This window comes from Cyphellophora europaea, assembly GCF_000365145.1.
Source record: "Cyphellophora europaea CBS 101466 unplaced genomic scaffold supercont1.13, whole genome shotgun sequence".
Lineage (NCBI taxonomy): Eukaryota > Fungi > Ascomycota > Eurotiomycetes > Chaetothyriales > Cyphellophoraceae > Cyphellophora > Cyphellophora europaea.
In genome coordinates this window covers 395,854-415,028 of record NW_008481801.1, presented here as the reverse complement: position 1 = coordinate 415,028, position 19,175 = coordinate 395,854, and the positions used below count along the sequence as shown (strand labels likewise).

The 19,175-nt window shown below is 55.5% G+C and overlaps 6 protein-coding genes across 6 annotated transcripts; 3 read left to right on the top strand and 3 right to left on the bottom strand.

Annotated features, from left to right (window-relative positions):
- Positions 1–48: 48 nt before the first annotated feature.
- On the top strand, positions 49–1,025 carry HMPREF1541_10606 (uncharacterized protein; the record flags this gene model as incomplete). Its single annotated transcript, XM_008715276.1, has 2 exons — positions 49–459; positions 507–1,025. 2 exons carry the CDS (start codon positions 49–51, stop codon positions 1,023–1,025), a joined length of 930 nt encoding a protein of 309 aa, XP_008713498.1.
- Positions 1,026–1,828: 803 nt separating this feature from the next.
- HMPREF1541_10605 (uncharacterized protein) lies at positions 1,829–4,693 on the top strand (the record flags this gene model as incomplete). The annotated part of the gene is made up of 2 exons (XM_008715275.1): positions 1,829–4,417; positions 4,466–4,693. 2 exons carry the CDS (start codon positions 1,829–1,831, stop codon positions 4,691–4,693), a joined length of 2,817 nt encoding a protein of 938 aa, XP_008713497.1.
- Positions 4,694–6,728: 2,035 nt separating this feature from the next.
- Positions 6,729–7,568, top strand: HMPREF1541_10604 (uncharacterized protein; the record flags this gene model as incomplete). The annotated part of the gene is made up of 1 exon (XM_008715274.1): positions 6,729–7,568. One exon carries the CDS (start codon positions 6,729–6,731, stop codon positions 7,566–7,568), a length of 840 nt encoding a protein of 279 aa, XP_008713496.1.
- A 3,151-nt stretch (positions 7,569–10,719) lies between these two features.
- Positions 10,720–12,455, bottom strand: HMPREF1541_10603 (uncharacterized protein; the record flags this gene model as incomplete). The annotated part of the gene is made up of 2 exons (XM_008715273.1): positions 10,720–11,217; positions 11,295–12,455. 2 exons carry the CDS (start codon positions 12,453–12,455, stop codon positions 10,720–10,722), a joined length of 1,659 nt encoding a protein of 552 aa, XP_008713495.1.
- A 579-nt stretch (positions 12,456–13,034) lies between these two features.
- HMPREF1541_10602 (uncharacterized protein) lies at positions 13,035–14,090 on the bottom strand (the record flags this gene model as incomplete). Its single annotated transcript, XM_008715272.1, has 1 exon — positions 13,035–14,090. One exon carries the CDS (start codon positions 14,088–14,090, stop codon positions 13,035–13,037), a length of 1,056 nt encoding a protein of 351 aa, XP_008713494.1.
- A 1,285-nt stretch (positions 14,091–15,375) lies between these two features.
- Positions 15,376–16,122, bottom strand: HMPREF1541_10601 (uncharacterized protein; the record flags this gene model as incomplete). Its single annotated transcript, XM_008715271.1, has 1 exon — positions 15,376–16,122. One exon carries the CDS (start codon positions 16,120–16,122, stop codon positions 15,376–15,378), a length of 747 nt encoding a protein of 248 aa, XP_008713493.1.
- Positions 16,123–19,175: the final 3,053 nt, after the last annotated feature.

Here is a 19,175-nt window from a genome sequence, read left to right as displayed (position 1 = left end):
ACTCCATTGGGCGGTGGTAAGCAGTCTACTGTCGCTGCTCAAGGAACCATGCTGACGGACCGAGACACGCTACATGTGTCGATAGATGTTTCTGGCAATGGTCGGCTGGATCTGCCACCGTATGCGGACAACTTCGACAATGGTATTGCCAGTCTTACCATGTTTCTGACCAGCACGGTAACGGGGTTGAACCTTACCATCTCCAACGGTACTTTTGATGGTTGGAGCAGAGATACTCTGGACACGCCAGAATTCCTTTGCAATTCCACCACCAATGACGACTTTGAAAATGCAGGATGCCAGCAGATCATGCTCCAGGAAAGCAGCAGTACTGTCAAGCACGTCAATTGGGTCTGGCCCGACTGTCTAATTGGTAACGGCGGCGCAGACAACGGCAACTGCAATTCGGGTGCTCCACTAGAAGACTGCCTTGGTGGAACAGCAAGGGGACCTTACAATGTAGGTGACCGGTATAGCTGTCGCGCACATATTGACAGGGCGGACAGATATCCTTCCATGAGGCATTTCGAGTTAACGGCGACGCTTTTTACACGATTGTCGACCTACCAATCCGGGTAACTAATTCCATTCCCAGAAACACGGATCTTGCTGGCAGTCAGGTCCGGCCACGCTGTGATCTTCGAAACAATCCACTCATATCCGTTCCCGAGCGTAACCAGGCGATTAATGCACCGCCAACCCCACCGCTCCTTGGAGGTACCTTTGGTAATAATGGCCAGAATGGAAATGGAAATGGTAATGGCAACAGTGGTGATGGCGGGAACAATGGCGGGGGCGGCAACGACCTGCTGAACGGTGGGACTGGCGGTGGGAGCGGCGACGACGATTTATTGAATGGAGGAAACGGGAACAACAACGGTGGCATCCTGGACCCAGGCTCACCAAACTCTGGCAGCTTGGGTCCGGACAGTCTGGGACCAGAGGGCGCATCGGACTCGGTGCGAGCGTCGTCGACGACTGTACTGTGTGCGATGTTTGTTATCACAGTAGCCTTGACATGTTGACATCTGAGTCTGCAAGGAGCTATAGAACGGCTTTTAACTCGATTTCATTCCCATCGAGGCATGCCGTGAGATTTTAGTCAATGGTTCACAAGACGACGCAAGGCAGTGATCTACCCCTACTGCATTCTTGACTTGGCTAGAATCGCGACAACCGCGACATGGGCTGTCTGCCATGAGCGGAAGGACACCAACTTGGAGCCTAAGATGTTTGAGCCTCGCCACCGCAGTGTAATGCTGGCATTCATTTCCGCTGTTAGATTATTTTACCTCCAAAAATGACTATGGTTAAACATTGAGAAGAGGAACAGGCATTGTCTTCGCGAAGAAAGGCCTAAAGTCGTCGTCAGCTGCTGCGGGCGTGGCAGGCTATGGGCAGGCTGGGCACGCGTAATGGACTCGTCGCAGCGGTGCCACCATGGCAGCTGTCGCTTGGGGCGCCCACACGCCTCGCCCGCGCCTGTCTGATTCGATAGCCTTAACCCCAGCCAAGCTCCCGGCGAGTGTGACGCCAGTCGAACTTCGGAAAGAGTTTCGCGGCGGGCCAGCATCCTGCGAAAACCCATGACATCGCCTGAGCCTGCAGCCAGGCAGGTTACCGGACATAGAATATTTGGTCACTCCGTCTGCGCCCCATGAGCAGTTTGCTCACAAGACCAGTTGGGTCCTCTAGATCGCATTTTCTTCCTTCCTGTTGACAGTTGTGTCCTTCGTTTGAATACCGGTGATGTACTGTCTCCCCGCATCCCAATAACACGCCCGCATCAACGCCGCGACCCCTCCAACTATACCACAGTTTCGTAGAAATGGCTGCAACCACTGGCCGCACCGTATCCAACGGGAGTCCCTCTGCGAATGGCACCATCAAAGTACCTGCTACAATGGTAGAGCGGGCACCTTCTCAAAAGTCCATTCCACCGGACGGCCATCTACTCACCGGCAAGCAAGAGCACTACCTCAAACGCGAACTCATCTCCCGCGAGGTCCATGATGAAATCAACGAGCTCAACAGTCCCACCGCCCTACAGCGCTTTGGCGCACCTTTCAGATCGCCGCTGGGGGAGGTAGCTCCTGTTGATTCAGAGCTCCCAATTCTCCGATACATCTTCGTTAACCATGTCCGGAATTTCCCCTTCCTCGACCAAGCAAAAGAGCGTGAATTCTGGCAGGATAAACTGCAGGTCTTCCTTGAGTCCTTTGCGAGCAAATACATCTCATCCTCCGAGGACAGACTCGAGGAGACCAAGAGACGGAAACTCGCAAAGAAATGCGAGAAGCTTGTCGAGTTGATGATGGTGTCGGGAATTCCAACCGCCTCTGGATATGAAGAACGCATCCGTTTCGCAGAGATGGAGGTCGTGGACAGGTCGGCTAATGAGCAGGGCCTTGTCGTCAACATACCGGAAGGCAATTTCATTCACAACTGGGATGTAAATGTGGCTGGTGTTAGGACTACTTCTGTGAAGCGCACGATCCGATATCATCAACATGCAGAGTTTCTCGTTCGCGTCAAAAGACCAGATCGACCCGAATTCTACATTGGCCGCAGGTATGGCGACTTTCAAAGGCTGCACAAGAGGTTGCGTACCGAGATGCCTGGCAAGGTGCTACAACCCTTGCCTCGCAAGAACAAGTCCTCAACGATGTCAGCCATCGGTCTGGGTGGGTCGAATGACGATGATGCCTCATCTGTCTCCTCCGTATCCACCATGGACACCGGTAAGGAGACAACCGAAGACCACTCGTCGGCACGTAACCTCATGCCGAGTGCCGCCCGCCGACTGAAGGCTGGGTCGCTCAGCAGTTCTCCCGGTCGCGGTTCAGGTCGAAACTCGCCAAGACCGAGCATCGATGAACGGAGCGATAGCCCAAATCCTGTGCGGTTGCATCGTGAGGATCAACGCGTATCTCTACGTGCCTTTCTTCGCACAGTCCTTCAGAATGAGCAGATTGCCGAGTCACACGCAATGGAAGAATTCCTGACCGCCAATCCGATCAAGCTGAACGAAGAAGAGGCGGAGGACATGGAGCGACGCAAAGAGATGGATGCACGCCGCATTGAGGAGCAAAAGCAGTTCTATGAAATCGCACGCAAACGAGCTGCTGAACTCGATATCTACATGGAGAAGTTTCGTCGCGACATTGTTGAGAGAAATGGACTGACTAAGCTCTTCGCCGAAATCAAAGTGAAGAACACCATTCAGGAGCTCAGTCCGGAATACCAGAAGTTTGCAGAGTGGCTCCGGATAGAAGTCGCAGCCACTTTGTACCACCTATTTCTTGCAGAGGACAATTCACCCGAGCTTTTCGCCCAGTTCAAGAGGATACATTCGCTGATACCTTACGGCATGCTGAAGAATGTCATACGGATAGCGAATCCCGCTGCTGTTATGGCTGGTGTTCTGGATCTGTTCCTAGCGCAACCGTTCGGGACAAGATCCCTGCTACAGCGAATCTTCTCGCAAGCTATTCACGATGGTATTCGACAATTACAAAAGTCGATTGATGATCTGTCAGCCAAAGTTGAGGACCCAGTCCTTGTGGGGAAGCTGAAGCAGTTCGTTGACAGTGATGAAGACGTCAAGGCAGCCATCAGGTCGGATGCTGAGGCAGACCAAGTCGACATCATTGTCGCAATCCTTCGATCAGAAGCTCTGACTCCTGAATTGAATGCTAAGCAAATCGGCACCATCTTCAACGCTTACGTCGCCTGGAACAGCGCCATTGAGAACACAGACCAGGAACTCAAAGAAGGCGCGGAGCTATTCTCTAGACTGAAGCAGTTGGTGAAACTGATGACACGCCAACGCGACAAGGCCATGATGGCCAGTATGATTGAAGAGCCCACTACGCTTCGTCTCTTCCGGGATCTGTTCACCATCTTCTACGAACCGCTTGTGCGTGTCTATAAATCCGCCAACATCTACAGCAGCATTACCGACTTTGCAGTCTTCGCCGATGACGCTATCAAGGTCATCGAATCGGCCCAACGTCAAGACGTGTCAGCCGACCCCAACCAGACCGTTCAGATGTTCATCGATGTCTGCGCTCGCCACGAACACAACTTCTATAAGTTCATCCACGAAGTACATTTACACGACAACGGCTTGTTTGGCGCGCTCATGGGCTGGATCGAGGGAATTCTCGACTTCCTCCGCACCGGACCCAAAGGCGGAAAACTGGACATGAATGCCATTTTCCAGGGTGCCCTGGACATGGGCACAGTGGAGAAGGAAAAGTGTATTACCGAGATCAATACGCTGATCAGGTGGCAAGAGGATCGCAAGAAGTGGCACAGCGACAAGACACGGCAGAAGATGGCAGCGGAAGGTATCACGCCGGATTCCGGCATGCCTGGCTCAGCATTCAGAAGCAGCGATTTTGGGCTAAACGAGGTATGTCTTGAACCCAATGGACCTCCACTTTGTACTAACAAACGGCAGTCGGATCTCGCAGACATGCGCATCTCGGATGAGGAGGCGGACGAAGAGAGCAGTGACGAGGAAGCCGACGACGACTTGGACCCCATCCAGGCTGAGCGGCGGCGCAGAAAGAAGGCGCAGGATCGCTTAAGGGCACGCGCGGGCGAGCCCGTGAAGCCCGAGGTCAGCGAAGTGTTGAAAATGCGTGAAGGATTCTTGGCCATGATCCGTATGGTTCTGAGCGAGTGAAAGGGGACAGACGGACTTTGTGAGACAGCCAGCCAGCCAGCCAGCACTTGCGTTTCTCGGTTTCAATATTCGCTGGGTTGATTGATGTTTAGATGCAAGCGCGTCGGTACCACGTTTTCTGCGCCCGTAGAATTTTTGGGGTTCTGAGAGCTGAGAGAAAGACGCGAGCAGCAATAGACAAGAGCCACACGTACGCACACTGAACACTGAGTTGACGAGGCTCGCGCAGTCGGGGATCATAGCAGGAAGATAGCCGCTTCTGTGCCTGATTGATCATATACTCTTTGAGTCCTAGCCGTGGCGCCTGCCACTGGTTCCATTTTGTGTTCCCTCAATCTCGATAACTATGTTCTCATTCGCGGAATTATGTTTTCTCACAGAGTCTTTCTCCCAGTGTCAGTCAACTCATGGCCTGGTGTATCCGGATGCCGGATAGCTGAGAACGGGAAATTCTGGGGGAAGGTCGGAGATCCGTAGGGTACCGGGTTGTGATTGAAGAAGAGGAAAGACCGAATGAGCTGCTCGAAAGGCGCGGCCGTCCGTCAACCTTATCCCTTCAAAAGGCAGTCATTTTGTCTTATCTATCCTTCGGGCCAGACTGCTGGTACTGGTGCTGGTGCTGGTGCTGGTTGGCGCGAGGCACCCCTTCCTTTCCGCCTCTGCTTTTGCCGTTATTGGGCGATATTTGATATTTGCCGTTCTCGGCTTAGCGTGGTTGCCTTGCCTTGCCTTGCCTTGCGATCCAATCTCGACCGCCATTGGGCATGCAGATACTCCGTCATACGCTAGAGAACGGTCGGGCTGATCCGGGAGATCGAGCTGTGTGTCATTCCTTGGGTCTCGAGGACCCACTTATCGGTTCTTCAACGGCTGAGAGCCGATAGTTCATTTACTTTGCCTGTCAGCACACACGCGCTTTAGGCGGCACTTTTTTATTAGAGCAGATCTGTGTTTTTGCGCGAGATGGTTCGCAGCTGGGCTCGCTCAACTTGGGCTGAATGATTCAATCATTGGAAACGCGCTGAAGAGCTCAAAGCGGAACGACCACGGTGCCTCAAACAAATTATTGCATCAGAACTCAAAGACATTGGAAAGAGGACCTCTGTCGACAACACCACTGCCACATCACGATGCAGAATACACGGACGACCAGATCTGCACCTCAGGCGCCCTGTCACCACAGATTCCAGACGAAACTCGGCTGCCTGCAACCGACCCAGATTTGCCCACTTCGCTACAAGATGTTGAACTTACGAGTGTACGGGCCGTGATGGGCCTAAGTATACGAAGTCGTCAGAAAAGGCGGACGCATATCATGACGCTTTCCGATATTTTGTTCAAGGCAGACCAGATTCTTCGATCCCTCGAGCCTTCGATCTCGAAATTTGATAGCCCTGTCATTGATTTGATAGTGCTCTCGATTGAAGTTTTGTTAGCCTCGCTGGGCAGAGCAAGAACTTTTGATCTCAACGCCACGGACGTCTCCCCTTCGATACGACTTTTGATGCGACATTTACAGGCAAAGGGTTGGTGTAAACGCGACTGCCACACCCTGACGCATCTGTATAGCGTTGATGCGCTCTACACCTTTGCCATGACCCCTCGAAGAACACGCAGCATCATCAAGCATGATAGTTGTACTGAAGTGCTATGCACCGCGTGGACATACTCTAGTGGAGCCTTTTCGTCACCTCCAATATTACATGCCACAACGGACTGTAGTTGCGATATGGTCGGTGTTTCGACGGACGAAGTATCATCTATAATCCGCGAAGGCGGCATTCCGCTGATCTCGATACGTGCTAGCCGAGCTGGGCATACAATGCTGAAACTAGAGTAGTGGGACTGGTGAGTGATTGTCTTGTAGATGCTGGTGGCGACTGGACTCCGATGACCGTGTAGCTCTTGAGACCCAGGCTTATGTACCACAGGTTTACCCCATATACTACCATCTCCCATGTTTGGGCCGACGGACTTGGGCAACAGCACCAGTAACGCACTGCCTGAGTGCCGGCTCGTTGAACTTCAGCACATAATGGATAAAGTGCCTACTCGTCTCCGAGTGTCTCGCTACGCCGCGTTCGACGGGCTCCTGGCACTAAAGAAGCGTTGGTTCTGGATCGACAGTCTCTGCATCCCTGTTGCTGCGGCGGACGACGCTACACATGCAAAGGAGGCTTTTACTCAAGCCAGGACGACGGCAATTGACAGCATGAATATTACATACGCATATGCATCACTGACTCTAGTTCTTGACGCTGAAATGCTCACTCTCTCCAAGCACATGCATGTTCCAACCTTGATGGCATACGCAAGTCATTGTGGATGGACCACGCGCGCTTGGACACTTCAAGAGGGCAGTCTATCCAGACGTGTCGTCTTTGCCTTGAGTGACGGGATCCTCGAAGTTGACCGGCCCGAAACTCCAGAGTATGAACTCAGCGTTCTCATTGCCAGCCTGCTGCATCGCCTTGCCGAAGCCCTATTCTTGCCACCATGTACCGAGACCCGCAGGCTTTCTCTGTCGACATTCGAGCCAGAGTTCAAGAGCCAGTCCGCTGGCTGCCTCAATTACGAAGACATCTTACTACTCGATTGGTCGCGGCACAAAATCTTTGTTCAAGCTTTAGGTAAACGCGACAACTGGGAGCACGAGATGCTACTCATTGCGTGGAATGGTCTAATCCACCGACATACGACTTATTCCAAAGATCTGATCGTCGTGTTGGCTAACATCCTCGGGTATAGGGCTTCTGACACTGTCTGGCAGTCTGCAACGAATACCTATCGCTTATCTATTCGATGTCAAGCCCAGCATAGGCTGCGACTCTCTTCAACTTCACAGCCTCACCGAGGGTACACTCGCAGCTGGTGAGCATTCCCGGTCCGTGCCAGAGTTGCATTTAAACAGATGGGTACCACGTGCCATGAGTGGTCCGCTTCTCAGCAGGGGACCTGCTTTCTATGTTCGCGGAGGATGTCTCCACCTGCACCGCAGAGACAAAGAGCCTGGCTGCACGGTCTTTATCGCACGTGGCGTAAGCAAACTACCACGTCAGTTCCTGCTTCGTAACGCCAGGTCCCCAGACCGGCCCAGCGTTGTCGAAGCTCTCTGGGATGACGGCGACCTAGAGGACCTGCAACCAATTGAAGCTGGGACTATCGGCATATGCTTCATCTTCGCAGGTGAAAGCATGCTATTCAACTCAACGTCGAGCTCTATCAAAGGGGCAGCACTCGCTCTTCAGGAAGAGGATGGCAAAAACATACAAACAATCTTTTATTGCTCATTGATGGCGCGTAAAATAGACGACGGCAAATCATCGCGGTTGTCGACGATTGATGCTGCCTATACCGGACCCGATACGATCAGCATGCTCTACGGTAGCTGTGGTCCCAAGGGCATATTTTGCGACGTACCACCACTAACACGTACATTACAGATCAGCCGAGCCTTGGACGTGCACGAGAAGCAGGTTCCAGTGCGAAATCGGTCGGCCCTCTCTACCTTGGTGACGATGCGTCTCACTCATTACCGGGCTTGAACTCAATAACTGTCCAGCAACTGGGTCCTTTCTTTAAGGCTCACGACACCATCCCTCCGCTTGGTCGGTCTATCACAGGGTTTACCTTGTTATTTTTCACTATAATGTTTCTTGTGGGACTAGTTCCGGCCGACGATGCAAAGTTCAGGCAGAGCCCTTCGAGATGCTATCCCTATCTGCTTGCGTATGCAATATTACTGCTGCTCCAGAGCACCGCTGTACTAACGCTAAGATCGTGGGCATTCCGCCGCAGAGTGGCCAACACATTCCGAACGCCAGCCATGCCTACGGCGAGGTTCCGATTCGCGCGCTGGGTCGAGGTTGCAATCGATTATCAGGTCAACTCAAGTTTTGTGTCAACGATGGTACACGTGTCACTCAGCGTCCTCGCGCCTATCATCATCGCATTGGGGACGGGTTTCACGCTTCCGCTTTTCTCGTTGATCGCTGTGCCATGCTCGTTGTTTGGTCTGGTGGAGGGAAACAAAGAGGGCGAAGAAATGGCTCTCCAATTCGAAGCAGCGGGCGAGCTAGACGTACATGCTCTGTGGGAAACCGCTGGCGCAGAACCCGGCATGTCGTATCGGGCCAGACATCTTCTCGCTAATATGCGAGCAGCTCGTGTGTAATGGTGATTGAAGTTACTGGAGGAATACACGACGCTTCTCGGTGGAGGTAGATCACCTTTTTCAGAATACTGGTCTCACTGGAAACTACACAATCCACCTGACCAACCCGAGCCTCCTGCTTCGTCCAGATTCATCTCTCGTGACTGCTTCACAGTCTCCATCCAAAATCTCCCGCCGCGGGCCGAGACACAGCTTCTCCTAATCAACTAACAACGACAACGACAGCCGCCGAGACAGCTCCTGCAGCAACGGTAGCAGCAGCAGCAGCAGCGCCGCCTGTTCCTCCTCGCCATTGCCTCGCGCTGTTCCTTGATCCCGGTCCCCTTCCTCCCTTCCGAGCGGCCCATCGCTTCTCCCGCCTCGCACTTCTCCCTCTGCCCTTTCTCTCCTTCCTCCCTGGCCTTCCAGCCCTAGCACGCCCTCGACCTTCGTCTCCATCTCCACACACGAACTCAGGCCTCACCTCATCTCGCATCCGTCGAGCATGACACAGAACCGCCCACCACCTACGCAGCCGGTTGACGCGATCACAGGCCCATGTAATCCAGTTCCACGCCGCTGTAAGGAACGTGAAGAGCGTCTGCAGCGCATTCGCCGGCTCCATCAGCCGACGTGACGAAGCGTTGTGCTTTGCGATAGAGCGGAAGCAGCTTTAGAGGCGCGGTATCGCGGTCGTTCTCATCGTTGTCGTTGGTGGCGGTCTCACTCCTTGCCTCGCGCTTGAGGTTGGGAATCGTCGAGATTGTGGTGCTATCGTGTTGTTCGATTGGCAGCCCGGGAATCGACGCGTTCGGTTCGTCTCGAGGGAAAGCGGCATTGATGGACCCGGCGATTTGCGGCAAGGAGAAGGCATTGTCGGCGGCGCAGACCGGGTCGTGTTGTGGGCCGGGGTACGGTGGAATGGTCTGGGTCGGCATGCGTCGGTCGGCGCGGGTGGCATGGTCGGTCCTGTTGCCGAAGAGATACCCCAGGTAGTGATGGTGGTTGGCGATGAAGAAGGGCTGGTGTCCCAAGGGACTGCCACCGCAGATGTGAATGGGTTGCTTCATCGTCTGCCGCTGGCCTCAACCGTGGGATGGGATCTGAGTTCTGGGAAGAATTGGGAGAAAATTTGGCTGTGTTTGCGTTGATGTCAAGAGCTACTGTACTGTCCAGACAGCAAAACCAAGTTGTTTTCGTCGGTGTCAGCGAGAACTTTCTACTGATGGTGCGATGTGAGCAAGAACGGTCAGTATATTCGTAGACTCTGCCTTGTTATATCTCTGCGCCGCAGCACATAATGCTGCACTTGTCACTGGCGCCGAGGCAGCGATGTCTCTACTATGCTTTGTTCGTTGTGAGACACACGGCATGCATCCATCGAAACCTGTGATGTGCCTTGACTGGGAAGATGGCCTGCACCGAGATATCATTGTTGCGGATAGAAACAATGAACCTCGCCAAGCGAGAAACCCTCTGGTTCGGTGCAAAAGCTCGTGGTCTGGTCCGATTGCAGAGACAGTGTGGGTGGTGAACCTCCTTGTGTTCTGCGGCTGGATACTGATACTTGGCTTTATCCAAGCATCCATCCAGGCCGTGGCTTCGGTAGATGAGTTCAACGGCACTAGGAACCGAGACTGGGAGTCGGGCGCGATTCAAGTGCAAGTTTCCCTGCCTCTCAGATAGCCTGAGCTAATGCCGTCGTTCCCCGCCTCGCTTGAAGCACGCAGCGATCGACTGCGGCCGGCACTCATATCCCACGATGCACCGCCCAACACACCCACGTCCATCTTCACAAAGCTCCCCAACCATCTCGCCCCCCTTCGATCTCTCTTCTAGACACCGCTTCCCCGCCCCCTTTCCCCCAGCATCCTCATCGCGCCACAAACCTCAGCGTAACATCCTCCGGCCGATTCATCTGCATCGTCAACCTCGGGAAACTATCCTTCATCGCCCCCCTCACCCTCGCCAACCCACTCTCCACATCCTCGCCCTCCTCCAACGCCACCTCAACTCTATACCTGCGGAAAAGCATCATGAACGTCGTCACGAACTCGACCTGACTCATCTTCTGCCCGGGACAGATCCTTGGGCCAGCGCTCCAGGCCAAGAAACTCCCCTTGCGGAGGGGTTTGATGGAGGGTTTGTGGGTGGTGGGGTCGAAGGCCACGAAGCGCGGTGGGTGGAAGGTCTGGGGTGGGGCGGAGTCGGACCAGACGGCGGGGTCACATTGGAGGGCGTAGGAGTTGAGGTAGATGTTGCAGTGGGCGGGGATGGTATGCGTGTGGCCGGCGGAGGTGGTGATGGTCTTGGGGGAGGTGGTGGTGCGCGCGATGTGCGTTAGGGGGGCGAAGAGGCGAAGGGTTTCGTACTGCATGGGAAGCACGGCGGGGGTCAGTGGTTGGAGAACAACAGCAGTGGAAAGGGTATAGAGAATATGCTGCTTACCATAAGAGCCAGAGTGCGGATCAGCTTGGGGTGGATGTCGGTGTACTCTAGCTCATCGGTCTTGCCGGCGAGCACCTCGTCGATCTCTTCGATGATCCAGTCTTGCCATTCAGGGTAGCCGGCGAGGAGGAAGATGGCGTACGCCATGGTATTCGCGGTCGTGTCGGTGCCGGCGGCGGAGAAGATGAACATGTTGCCAACGATCTCGTCATCCTGGAGTGTAATGGTTCCCTTTTCAGTGGCGTTTTGCTCCTGAACCAAGAGCTTCACGATGTTAGCCCTGGCCCCAGCACTATTCGGCGCGTTTCGCTCCTCGTCTAGCAACTGCCGCGTCAGCGCCGTCAGCTCCTTGATCGAATGCGCCGTCTGGTTGAGGCGATGGGGCATGAACGGCAACAGGAGGATGCGCGTGGGCACGAAAGCCATCTCGATGAGATTATCCATCAGGTAGCGCACCGCCTGCACATACGTGACGTGAAACCCCGGCGATGGCTTTTCTTCATCGTCGCCGGTACTCCAGGCACGCGGCTTGCCGTATCCCGCCGCGCCCAAGACATTGACGGCGATCTGCTTAAGCCCCTCGGCGGCATCGTTAGTAGCGCCCTTGACGCTCTCGAGATGCCGAATCATCTGCTCCGCCTGCGCCTTGGTCTCCTGAAACACCGTAGCAGAAATGCGCTCATTAATGAGCGGCGCAATGAACCGCCGCATGCGCTCCCACGTCTTTCCCTGAGCCAGCAAGAGATTGTCGCCGAACTTGCCCAAGATCAGCTGGCCCGCATCGGACATGATGAAGTCGTTGGGCCGCTTGAGAATGTCGTGCGCGACGTCCGGGTCAGCCACGAAGAGTTCCGGGTGGCCCGCGGTGGCCATCATGAAGACGGGCCCGTACTTCTCGTGCGGTTCGTATCCGCTGCGGAACTCCCAGCCGTAGATGGTGAAGCGGATGGGCTGCCACAGCCAATCCGGCAGGTGGCGCTCCAGCTGCTTCAGGAAGATGGGCCCCACGATGATCCATACAGGCGAGACGGTGTCGACGGGACAGATGAGGTACTGGAAGCCCGTTTTCCGTACGAGCAGGTAGTTGCGGTACAGCTGCAGAGATTTCTGCACGAGATAGGCGACCGGCAGGGCCAGCAGGGCGAGCGTCAGCCAGTGCATGGTGAGCAGGGGCGGTGGGATTGGGCTACAGAGTGTTGACAGAGATACAGAGATACAGGAGGTCAGCACTTTGGAGGTTCGCGATTGCTTTATAACAGCGCCCCGCCACTGCGCGCTCGCGTACGCAGTCTTGGTACTCGTAGCGTTTGGTAGAGGTACATCCATACCTTGTAGAGACCTACGTCTTGGCCCCTGAAGTGTGTCAGCCGCCCAATCATGCGCCCTATTGGCCGACCGTCTTACGCAGTAAGTTATAGCAGTGTCTACAACTTTCTCCAACTCTAATGAGAGCCGCGAGGATGCAAGCCACCACTATAGGCTATCCCTACTACTTGATAGGCCTGCGCATGAGGCACATCGAGGAGGGAGAATCACGAAAAAGTGGTATTGATAGAAAGAGAATGGCGATTTCATTGCCTGCTTGCCATCCAGAGTATAGCAGCAGCAGCATGTTGTATATCAAAGCGACGCAGCAAAAATGCTCAAGTGTGATTTCGACGATCCCCAAAAACGCCCGTGGCGTGATTTTCCATTTCCGTACTCCCTGCGGTGTCACCCAACGACCCGGCCGGGGACGAGCTAGGACTGACCCATGACCTCGATCGCCGCACTGCCCATCGCTCCATTGTTGACCTGTATAGCCGGCCGGCTGGGAAGCACGCTACTGGCCTTTCTCTTTTCCCCGCCCTTGGATTGACGCCGCTCCGTTGGCAGTGTCAGCTCCATGGCGCTGGGCCCGTCCAGGAGCACCAAGTCGGACGCGCCGCGTGCACCGCGCGCAAGACTTTCGGCCTCGCGGGCCAGCGTCGCCTCGTCCACCTTGAGCTCAAATGCCATGAGGAAGAGGAAGGTGACCTCCAGCCGACCCAGCTCGGACTCGGTGACACCGCCGACTTTGGCAAAGCGGCTGTGTGGCCAGCACATGTCCTCCAGCGCCTTCATCGACACGCGCAGGCCTGCCAAGACGAGGCGGTGCACATTGCGCGGCGTGACAGGTAGAAGGCGGTCGTGCACCGCCAGCCGTGCGATGTAGTATGCTGTAGCGAGGTAGACCGCGGTCGACATGGCGCAGTACTTGTGCATGCGCATCAGATATTCCATGAGCGGAATCCCCGGTGGCCGCTTAGACCAGAATTTCCTCGCAATGATGCCGTGCTGGACGTGTACCGGTTGGGCGTCTGCGCCAATGACGGACGTGGGCTCTTGTGGGTGCGCTTCGGGCGATCCGATGTGTGCCTTGACAAAAGCTACGCCGTCGACCTGAGCCGGAGGGCTAGGGCCAAATCCCGCGTTCTCCTTCGCCTGCTCGGGGTCTACAGCGTAGCGGAGGCCAGACATGCCAGGCGCAGGCGACTGCCCACCACTGCGGACGGGAGGAGTGGGAGGTACATCGCCCGTCATTCGAACCAGCGTCTCAACGAAGTTACACAGCAGCTTGAGGGCTTGGATCGGCGTCATCTGGAAAACGTCGACACTGTCTGGATCGACGGCATCGGCGCTGTCTGGATCCGGGCTCTTGACGGAGGGCACAATGCCTGAATCCTTTTCAGGCTGTGGCGCGGGGGGCAAGGGAGGTGTAGGCTCTTTCTCTTTCTGTTGGCATTCATCATGTGCCTGCGGCGGTTCCTCGCCCATTGTAAAGGGGGACCGCTTCGTTGTTTATGAAGGAGGGGGGTAGCGTGGCTCGGCTTGGGCTCTCTTCAGGTGACTTCACCCATGGGTCGTGCTGTGCGCGCAGCGGTGGCTATCGGCTGTAAGAGTGGCTGGAGCTGGAGCTGCCACATTCTCTCATGCGATGCTCGCGTGCAGGGTCGCAGTCATGGAACAGGCGCGATATGGGGTGGTGGCTGCAGCAACGGAGGGGTGTAGGGAGAGAGCTCGAATTTCTACAGACTCTGTGAAAGTACAGCCTCGTCGAGTTCTTCGTACCGGCTGGGAGTGACGCAAATGCAATTGGACTCGTCAGGAAAACAGGCTGAGGTAATGCAAGGCGAGAGGCGGCTGGGATGGGGATGGGGGATTGGCGAGGCGCGGGCGGGAGAGAGGCAAATGCAGATCTCCCCTAGGCACGGTGCATACAAGATCGCAACCGCACTGTACGGTTAGCACACACACCCTCTTTTGCCCATTCAAGGTTCAGCTTTTTTGCGATATGGCAGCGTACGACTTTTACACGTCGCCAAGTAAGCCATTGAGGAAATGATTCACATTTATATCAGACCATGACAGCCGTACCTGGCAGAATCAACGTGGTCACGCGCCTTCAGCCCACCACGAGCTCTGGACGCCCCAGCGGCTCCGTTTCTGCGCAGGAAGCGATCTACGGTGCCACCCAGAGTATCCAGAATTAAAGAGGAGGACGAATCTAGACCACCCGGTTGGTCGTTTGGGGCGAACAACAGCCCAGCTGCGCCCAAGCTGGAGTGCACCCATGCCGAGTGTGGCCCCCGCTCCTCTTCGGGCTTGAGTCGGCCTTTGCAGCGATCAGCACCCAAGAGGAAACACAAGGGTTCCAGCTCCACCGTGCTTACGAAATGGTCTGCAGGTAAAGATGGGGAGGGAAATGCATAACTCATGATAAAAGTCATTGGCTTGGATTACGGCTTGTCCGCCCTATCTAATTCTGCTATCTATCTGGCTGTGCGATGCGTGCAGCCCATGTCCTGTCTCTGGCGCTGTCGCTGTCTGAAAATGATGGTGAGCCTCTCGCGATCATGAAAAGAAGATGAGAGATGATGTCCAACGAAGCGAGTGAATTGTGGTCGGTATGGACGCCGGTGATTCAAAGATGCCCAATACTCTTACCCCCAATGAAAAACGCCAACCCAGTGTGTCGGTGCCGCGTGCCGTGAGGCTTTCCGTCTTCTTTTGGCGTTGTACATAGGTCGGATCGATGTATACACAAACGTATAACAACTTGCTATGGCGACCTTCTCCTGTCGCCGTAGCCGCCGCCACTCTTTCGCTTGTTCCAGTCGGACTTTGCCTTGGCCAGCGCCTCGGCTGCCGGGTCAGCAGCGGGAGGAGGAGTGGCATAGTAGCCGCCGGAGGGTTGGATAGGGAGCTGCGGCTGAGTGACGACGACATCACGCCGCGGTGGCGGAAGATTGCCACGCAGTGAAGTCTGGCTCAAGCGCTTCTGCTCGTCACGGTGCGACTTCTCGCGGTCCGAGATGCGGCGTTCGCGCTGGTCAAGGTAGTCAGCCCGTTTGTTTTGGTCGATCTCGGCTTTGGCGCGGTTGAGCTGTTCCTCTAGGCGGTTGGCACGGGCTTCGGCGTTGAGCTTGTCGAGGTGCTCGTTCTGGAGGATGTGGTTGAACTGCTGGGTGAGTTCTTGCACGTGGCTGTCATCGACCGGCGAGCGACGCTCGGCTGGCAGAAGGAACTTGCCCTTGGTCTCGTGGTATTTGGCGTTTCGGGGCGAGCCACGGCCGGAGAAGACACCACTGTCGCGACGGTCAGACGAGGGTGTCGAGGTGTCTTCGATCACCGGGTAGTCCTCGTCAAGAGGGTTGTGCACCAAGGGTGCTCGCTTGTCATACGACTTGCCTTTGCGGCGACGCTCCTTCCTCTTGCCGTCGCCATCCTCGCTACTCGAGGACCGTTCCCCTTCCTTGCGCACAGGAGGAGGGAGCGGAACGTGCTCCTCTGCTGCGCGGTCACTCATGATGATGAGCGGATTGCGTCCCCGTGGAGCAGGTGGTGGTGAAGCAGTGCGTGAGCGACGGCTAGATCGCCGCTTTCGTCGATAGGTGCTCTCTTTGAAGACGACGGTCTTCTTCGAGCGAGGGTCGGTAGCGACCCCGAAAGATACTCTTCGTGGTCCCGGTGATGAGCGTACTGTGTGAGGTGATGGTGACCTTGTTATGTATCGAGGCAGACGTTCGATGTAGTAGGGTTCTGGTGACAGGCTTCGGTATCGCGGTCGGTAGTAGCGATCCGACATGCAAAATAACAAGACGATGAGTATGAAGGATCAGCCAGTGGCGGTTGGCCGAGGATGAGGTGAAGCAGTAGTAAAGCAGTCGATAGCAGGTATGTTGAAGAAGCGTTCGTCGTATATGCAGACGCCCTGCATGAAAGATGATCAGGTGGAGGCGCGATTTATATAATCCCCCATCGTTCGCACGATTGTTGGTTAGGGTACCACCAGTAGGATACTTTCCAGTATCCAGTATCGGCCCCAGTTCGAGGAAGTCCGAGCCAAAGAGTGGTCGCCTACTGGGTGGGTACCAAAATTCTTTGAGTGGAGAGGGGCAGCACTGAGGTGGACGAGCAGCACGGGGGAGTCAAACCAAGGGTGAGCCAAGGGGGCGTGTATACTGCAATTCAGTGAAAGGAAGAAGGGAGGGAAATCTCGCCACCTCATGCGACCCCAGTGGTCAAGGCTGGGAGAGAGGCCACTGCGGCCCACTGAGCAGGGGTCGAGTGGACGTAGAAAATAAGGCAACAAGCTATCGAGGGATTTTGGCAGCATGGTGGGGACTCTCTTCTGAGTTCCAAGCCCCTCGAGATGGCACGCGATGACCACAAGCTGTATTAGTCAGTAGCCGAGTTTGTTCTGTTCGTCACCATCTGGTGACCTCATGTTTGCAAACGATATTTGCCGTTGTTTCGGCCCCAAGGCTGGAGGGATGGTGGTGAGCAAGTGGGTGTCGGAATTGGGACGGTGGGTGGACACCATGCCTTGCTCGGTGTGTCTCGCTGCACACAAGTTCCAGGAGCCTTAGCCGCACTCGGCGATTGCTCTTGAATGAGGAACGGCAATGGGGCCAAAGCAACTTCTTCTTGAGAGTGTGTAGAGTCTACAGTAGAGGAGGGGAAACCTGTTTGAGAGGGGTTGAGGACGGGGCATGGAACTTTGGTTGTCGATCGTGGCTGTGCAAACCGGGGTTGGACGTTTGTCTGCTGCGGGCTGGCACGGTCTGCCTCGCGCTACAACGAATATAGACACACAGTAGCTGCTTTGGCGCAGGAGCGACTGGTGCGCGGAGCTGAGGACATAGTGTGCGCTCGTCGGCCATCCTGTGCAGGGACTGTAGCGCGTTGACGGGTTCATCTGGTATGATAGGAACCCACCGCCTGCAGGTAGCCGGCGAACCGCCCCGAAGCGCCGGCCGTCGGGCCCCCACAATCGCTTTAAGCGCCGTGCGTTAGGCGCTTTAGGCGTTGAACCGTGTGGCTGATGCTGTGGCGGGTGATTCGGGCCGCCACCACGCCGCAGTCAGCCTCACAGAGTGTTTGAAAACAGGCTGTGAAAATAACTTTGGCATCCTCCCATCTCCGACCAGCGGCACGCCTGATAGCTATGCCTTCTGCTTTGACCAAGCTACTTCAGCCGTACAAGGTCTCTTTCTTTCCATTTCCTGTGATGGTGAGACATGCTTGTGGCTTCGATGCAGTGCCGTTCCGCCTTTGCCTCGGCCGACGCGTCACTGCTCGGAAGGACTGAAGCCTGAGGCAGGCATGGGCCTGGATGTGATGCTGCTCACAACTTTGTAGGGCCTCACCAGCACCAATTCGGTGCCGTGACACCCAAGCCTTACTGATCCGCAACCTCAGCTGCTGTTCTTGGCCTCACGTCCCTTCTACCCTGCAATCAGAGCAGGGTATTGACTTCCCCGACTAAGGGGCTGGTATGGAATTGTCATGAGATATGAGTACCAGCTAGTCGACAGGCTACCCGAATGGCAGAAAGCAGGAGAGGGTGAAAGCTCTGTTGTCTCGCATCGTCAAACCCAATGCAATGCCCCCCCCCTTAGCGGTCGCCCTCTCCACAGCAAAGGTGCGAGAGCCTGCCGCTCTCGGTCGTGAAGCGGCAGTGCTTTGCTCAGCTGTCCACAAGTTCCTAACCCTGACAGAAGCAAGTCACTTGCTGTCTAAAGCATCGCCAAACTGCATTGCCTTCTCACGCGGGAGTGCGCTTTAGGGACCTGGTCGCTACACACATGTCCCAAGGGCTTGCACCCGTAGTAGGCAAGATGGTAAGAAGCAGTGCCTGACATCATTCGCCTTCCTCGTTGCCACTGTTCATTAGCAACAATAAGGCCAAAATTCGGCGCCCCGCCATGGTTATTTCAGTACTGCCACCCACATTAGACACACACGAGTCAAGTCCTGTTCCCAAGTCCATCACGACTAGAAAGGGTGCATGCAATCGGTCCACGTCCCTTCAAAGTTGCCGCCGCGCTTCCTTCGCATCGCATTACAATCCTCTGGCCGCTGCGGAGGCCATCCGCAGCAGTAGCTCCACGCGGTCTCGCAAGAGGTCACAGAAGGATTCCGGAAAGTACCATGGGCGGCATGAGAAACATAGCCACCCTAATTCGCGACTGCGGTGGACCTACTGCACTGACAAATGTGCTAGGCACCAGCGTGGACCTGGTTGTTGCGATGAGCTTGATGTCTGCAAGAATGCTGTTCACCCGACCTGTCGCCGCGCTTCCGGAGGAAGTCGTAGCTGCAGCCAGGCTACCTTTCGCGGGTTCGCGGCTTCCCGGGTCCGCCTGGACGAGTCCTGGGTCTTTGGCATCGTGTCTGGCGGCAAAGTTCCACTGTCATGCTCGTGATGGTCCCTGCAATCGTGCCTGGCGGCACAGTTCCCATGCCAGTTCCTTGCCGTTGTCCTTATGACACGCTCTCCACGGCTGGTTCCCTCGACATCACCGCCAATGGTGACTTCCATCACCCACACCCAGCAAGAATCCCACCGCTTTCACC